This window comes from Limulus polyphemus, unplaced genomic scaffold, assembly GCF_000517525.1.
Source record: "Limulus polyphemus unplaced genomic scaffold, Limulus_polyphemus-2.1.2 Scaffold261, whole genome shotgun sequence".
NCBI lineage: Eukaryota > Metazoa > Arthropoda > Merostomata > Xiphosura > Limulidae > Limulus > Limulus polyphemus.
The window spans coordinates 48,437-54,588 of record NW_013665871.1 but is presented as its reverse complement, the minus strand read 5'-3'; the positions used below and the strand labels follow the sequence as shown (position 1 = coordinate 54,588).

General features: G+C 33.8%; 1 protein-coding gene across 1 annotated transcript in view; it reads right to left on the bottom strand.

The window, feature by feature from the left end:
- Nucleotides 1-632: 632 nt before the first annotated feature.
- The window catches only part of LOC106478898 (soluble guanylate cyclase 88E-like), a 49,142-nt gene continuing 43,622 nt past the window's right edge, over nt 633-6,152 (bottom strand). Inside the window, exons 9-11 of the mRNA XM_022382605.1 lie at nt 3,775-3,884; nt 2,519-2,608; nt 633-1,414 (exon numbers count right to left, since the gene is read on the bottom strand). Of these exons, the coding sequence (XP_022238313.1) occupies nt 890-1,414; nt 2,519-2,608; nt 3,775-3,884 (725 nt within the window). The 3' untranslated portion in view covers nt 633-889. The remainder of the gene's footprint in view (nt 1,415-2,518; nt 2,609-3,774; nt 3,885-6,152) is intronic.

Genomic DNA, 6,152 nt, shown 5'->3' with positions numbered 1-6,152 from the left:
TCTGAAAATACAACATGCTGTGGAGGATTCTGAGCATGCTACTCAATCGATATATTTAACTATAGTAGCGTTATAACCCAAAACATCATTGCAAAATAATGTTTGCCATGCAAGTTGGAAAATTACCATTTATGTAGTACCATCAATGTACTGAGAAATAATGATTTTAATTTCAAACAAAAAACCACAACATACTATTAGAGTAATAAAAAGTAGTTTTAAGTACTTGATAAAGTAAGTAATATTTTCCTCCGTTAGGTATTAGGGGTGACGCATAATAGCTCTTCACTAGGAACTCAGGGATGACAAAAGAAATCATTGTTTTGACCACAATTTCATAAATATTTACCTGTATTTAAGGGATATAAAAATATGCTTAAAAAGATTATAGCACTTAAAAAGCGACAATGTTTGATGTGATTCTAAGCTGGAGTTTGCAATCAGGAGCGGACTGGCATTTTTATCAGAAACAGGGAAGTCACTTAATGACCGATTCACACCTCATTGAAGGTAGCCCTAGGGTTAGTAGAGATGAGGTTTCATTGAGAGTAATCACGATAATTATTAGTTTTCGGAAATTTCCCTCTGAATTTTATGGCCAATCTGCTTCTGATTGGAACCCAAAAGAAATATGCCACTTTCTAAATAGCTAGAGACAATTTTACATTTTATATGGTTGACTTTTTTTAATTATTATAATTTTTTCTTTACAGAATAGAGCATAAACGGCATTTCCTTGTGTATTCTGGCTCTGATGAAACGCCAAAACAGCAACAATTGCCATTAACTTCTGTTAAATCTTGTGTGCAATTCCTTCTAATTATTTTGAAGGTCAGACCACGGGAAGAAGTATCTTGGGTGGGATGACTTATGGTTAAGCAATTCAAATTCAAATTTGATTTCCGGAGTTGACGAGGCGAGCAAGAGCAACAACAGTTACTTTTTTTTCTGCAACACTATTGAGTAGAGGATAAAATATTTCATTTTCCCAAGCTTTTTTACTTTGAAGTAGACCGCAGTTTTGCCAAAAGCTTACTCGACGAAACTGAGAGAAAGGAAGAGGACTAGTTTGGGTGCTCACAGACAGAACGCTGGGTACCTGTGAACTATTTGTAAATTTCTGTCCAATATGACGGTTAGAACAAAGCGATGTCACAGACTGCGAGTGAACCATTGTCTCGTTTGATTCTTCGTCATGATTAGGAGTAAAACAGCTAGAAGAGAATTGGTTTGAAAAGAAATTGTCTTTTGTTTCCATTGAAAATGAAGAACATAAAGAGTCTTTTGTAGAAGTGTTCAGACCTAGGTTTGACGTAGCCTGTAATTCTTCTTTGTGATTCTTAGATTTGCTGCTCCTTAAGTTTTTTCTTCGTTTTCTTCCATGAAGCCAATATGTTTTCATTTCCCCCTTACCCTATTGAATATATATATATATATACCGGTATCAGTCAGAAAAAAAACACACGAAGTTTAAGCATCACTTGATTCAGCAACGCATATGCTCAAGTAGAATATAATCAATAATAAGCATATCATTACTTATTAATACTTCAAATATTTAATATCTGACAATTTATGATTTAATTGCCCCGACAATTTACAGATACACGATTCATTGACTTTTAAAAGATGTATGGGATAAGAAATAACGAGAGCTTTGGTCTAGTAAAACAAAAGACAAACCTATTCTGCATTAAAAAAAACAAACAACATCAACCAATGTTACACATGCATGATGTTTTAACACCATGTTACACAAGTTCTGCGGAGCCACAGCTGAAGAGGGAGGTTACTCTTCCCTACTTCTTTTTTCTTGCTAGCCATGCAGAAAATATAATCTATAATAATTAAATAAAAGCTACTGTTTTGAATTGAACTTTGCTGTTATGTTTTATTTGAGAGATTTTATTTGTGGATTGTTTGCTTTAGTGCATAGCTTCATAATAGGCTACTGGTGCCCAATGCGGGGATCGAAACCAGAATTTTAGCATTATAAGCCCTGATCCTTACCGCTGATCCACCGGGGAGCGTTTGGAAATTTCATAATAGCATAAAAATTAAGAACAATCAATGAATATTCTATTAATTTTTTGCAAAACATTGTAGCTTCACTACTAATACATATATATTCAGGATCTTCTGCAGTCTTTGTTAAAGTATTTGGGCGGGGATGAACTCTATGTTAGAGCTTTGGATTTCGGAAATGGCGAGCCGAGTTCGAGTCTTTACGACACCACAAAATATTCCCCGTACTTTATACTGTGGTTGTGTTATAAGAGTGACAACCAATCCCTTATCTAGGGACGGCGACAGTAGTTTATTATAAGCACATAATACAAAGTGTTTAAAACATAAAAGCAATACAACATCGTATTGGTTTTTAATTTGACTAGTGAAATGATAGTTATATTTCCAAGATAAACTATATTTATTTATTAGTTTAAGCCATACAGATTTATTGAAGGTTAGAAAATTAATTTATAAAATTTTCAGTATGTAAAACAGTACAAAAACCTACTTTAATCAATATTGTTCCTCGCTCGGATAAATTCCATTCATTTGCATTAAGTAAGTCCTTCGTCAGTTCACTGATATGAATCTTTAATGCCTAGAAAATTGGGAGCATTTTACAGTATTATGGATTAAAACAATAACATAGACACCATCAGGTTTTATTTAGCTAGTGGTACACAGCTAACATGTTATTTAAATATTCAATGCTTAGAGGTTACGGAAATTGGAAACATTCCACAGTATTATAGAGTATTTTATTTACGTAGTGCTACATAATTTACATATTATTCATAGATTCAATGTTTAGAGGTTACGGAAATTGGAAACATTCCACAGTATTATAGAGTATTTTATTTACGTAGTGCTACATAATTTACATATTATTCATAGATTCAATGTTTAGAGGTTACGGAAATTGGAAACATTCCACAGTATTATAGAGTATTTTATTTACGTAGTGCTACATAATTTACATATTATTCATAGATTCAATGTTTAGAGATTACGAAAATACCACAAAACGTCTTGTGAAATGCAAACATGAGAAAAGCTTATATAAGCGGAAAGTTTTACTTTACAGATGCATGGAATTACAGCTGAAAACGTTAACATTTAAAGTACACAACCGATGGACCAATGCATTATATTCAATATAAGTGTTATATCTTTAAATGTTGTACAATTTAAATATCTTCAACTGGTTTTCTAACAGTAATGTACTTAATATAAGTTTATATCTATCACTGTTTTACAGTATAAATATCTCAATACAGAATATAGAAATGCACTACAGAAATTAAATAATGTTTATAAATGTATTTATGATCATATTTAGTCCTAGCTCTTAACTTTGTTTTCAATTTGATATATTTTATATAAGTTTTATATTTGTCATTGATTTACAGTACAGATATATTAGGGTTATATTTTATCCTAACTTTTAACTCTCTTGACATGTATTTTAAACTACATTTTAGTAACAGCTTTTATTCTAACATTATATCTTCTTGGTAACTACCATTACTGAAAAGTAAAGACTAAGTTTTTATCTATTATAGATAATCTTAACTGTAAATGCTCTGTAAACCTCTTGTTTTTATACGTTAAAGCTATAAGGCTAAGGAAAATCTGAACGGTAAATACATGTTATTAAAAATGTAACAGAAGTTAAGAATGCTTATTAAAAATAGCCTAGGATTTGAGAACATGTTACATATAAATTTCTGATGTATTTTGTAAACGAATTAATAAGAAACTAACCTCACTCGTACTTTCCATGCGAGATGCTGTATTTACAGTATCTCCAAATAAACAGTACCTAGGCATCTTAAGGCCAACAACTCCAGCAACTACCATTCCAGAGTGAATGCCTAGAAGAGTAGTAATAATACTGTATACAACAGAAAAGTTTTTGTTTAGTTAAAATGTAAGCCTGCAAAGATTCAGAAGTTTAGCATCACTTACTTAAATAAATTCTCTATCAGCAGCGAAACGTATATTAAAAAAAAATCATTTTATTTAAATTCCGGACACGTTTATCTATCTGCTGGTCAGTGTTAATAGTCAGATGCATTAATTAACATGATTTATCATCATTACTGTTACCGACTGAATAAAAGCACCAAACGTTTCTATGAGCTCACTCGTGTCTTAATAGCCAATGTTTAGCTAGGAACCTCACCCCCCCCCCCTGAATTTTGCTTGGTATCCATGTAGGACATCAAAATCGAAGATGGCTGAGACCCTTGTTCAAAAGTCACTACCTCAGGTTCTAGGAATCACAGAGAGGACCCATTGGTGTTACAATAGTGGTTTTGGGAGTTAAGTAATTTGATTATCGTTTCAGACATCACCCAAATGTTTTTTGTTGGGTTTTTATTAGAAATTTCTATTGAAGTGAATCTTTAGAGCTCTTCATGCCGGAACAAAACATCGCATATTTTGATAGGAAAACAATCAGAAATATTCTTATTCTTCAGAATAGCTGTGCCTCTCAGCTGTTTTGTATCTATACAATATTTTATACTTGCGACGGAAACAGCCGAGGGGATCCGAGCCTTCTTATCGGTTTTAACAAGGGTTTTGAACACTAGAATCTAGGTTAAAAAACAACCAAGGAACATTGTTTCAGAAAAGTTTGCAAAAAGAGGAGAACACGAGGTCGCAGTTATCGAAATGTAATGATTATGTGATTATTCAATGTTTTTATTGATATAAACAATTAAAAGAGAGTTTCATTAAATGACTTGCAGTAACTTGGTTAAAAAGTGCGTCGATTTATCTTGATTTGGAGGTCATTTTGGATTTTTAAAGTTCGGACAACAGTTAGGCCTTGTTTGGCATGACGAAAACTAGTAATTACCAACGTGTTTAAACCTTTGAAAGACCGATTATTAGAACTTTCGCACGAATAGATCTAGACGTCCAAAGTAACTACCTTTTCACTGTTCTATATTTTTGGGGCTGGGGTTAAAATATCGCTAGCCTCCTCCCCAATGTTAACTGCAAGCCGCCACTGAAAGCATTTGCATCTTTCTTATTTTCGGTTTATACACCCTTTACCTTCCCTAGTGTCATTAACATAAATGGCATTTATCATTTATACATAAAAATTAAGACGTATTTTTTTTTTCAATTCTAAACGTATGAAGACACAAGAAGAAACTGGATTGCTTTTTCAGCATCAACGCTAGCTGACTCAGTTTAAGAGAGCCAAGATCCTAAGTCTTGTCAGCGTTCAATGCATTTTTTTCAGTTGTGATAAAACATCCTCCTTCAAAGATAAAGGCAAGAAATTAGCCTGTCCAATGAAGAAGTCACAGAGTTATTTATGTAGACAAACTGCGACCCTCTTTGAGCTGCTGTACACAGACTACTCTCACTACCAGAAGTTTGAAAGATTAGTCCTCTCCAATCTGTTAATGAGGCAAGAATGGATGTCCTCTACCATGATATTCGAACCATAGAAAAACTGCCTCTACTTAGGTAAGACTGACATTTTAATTGTATTCACCGTGTCACCAATAATATAATCACGTAGTGTTTTATCATCAGATGGTATACAATAGATCAGTGGTTCTCAAACTTTTGGCAATCACGGACCGGTAAAATTCCAAATAAAGTTTTCGCAGAAAAGGACTAAGGCGACTTTTAGTCATCAAATATTAAAAAAAACGTAAATAAGTGTCAGTGCTTTCAACAGCCAAGACACGTTGCAGACCGGTATAAATTAATTCAAGGACAAGTACTGGTCAGCGAACCGGCGTTTGGGAAACACTGCAATAGATGGCATTATATTTTAAGATGCCCTACTTCGACATGCTAAATGGTCAGTTTACTAGGGTGGAATTTGGACTACAAACAAATAGACATAGCAGGCCGTATCTTTCCAATAAGAAGTTACCTGTACCAAGATGGACAAATCTTAGATAACAGTTACTGAGGTCTATAAAGTCTGTCAAATGCTTCTGCAAGAGAGACTGTTCCAACTGTAAATGTGGTAAAGCAAATGTGTTCCGCATAGCCCTCTGAAAGTTCAAATGTAATAAGTACCAGAATCATGGCCATGAGGTTAGGACGCTCGACTCGCAATCTGGGGTTCGTGGGTTCGAATCCCCGTCCCACCAAACATGCTCGCC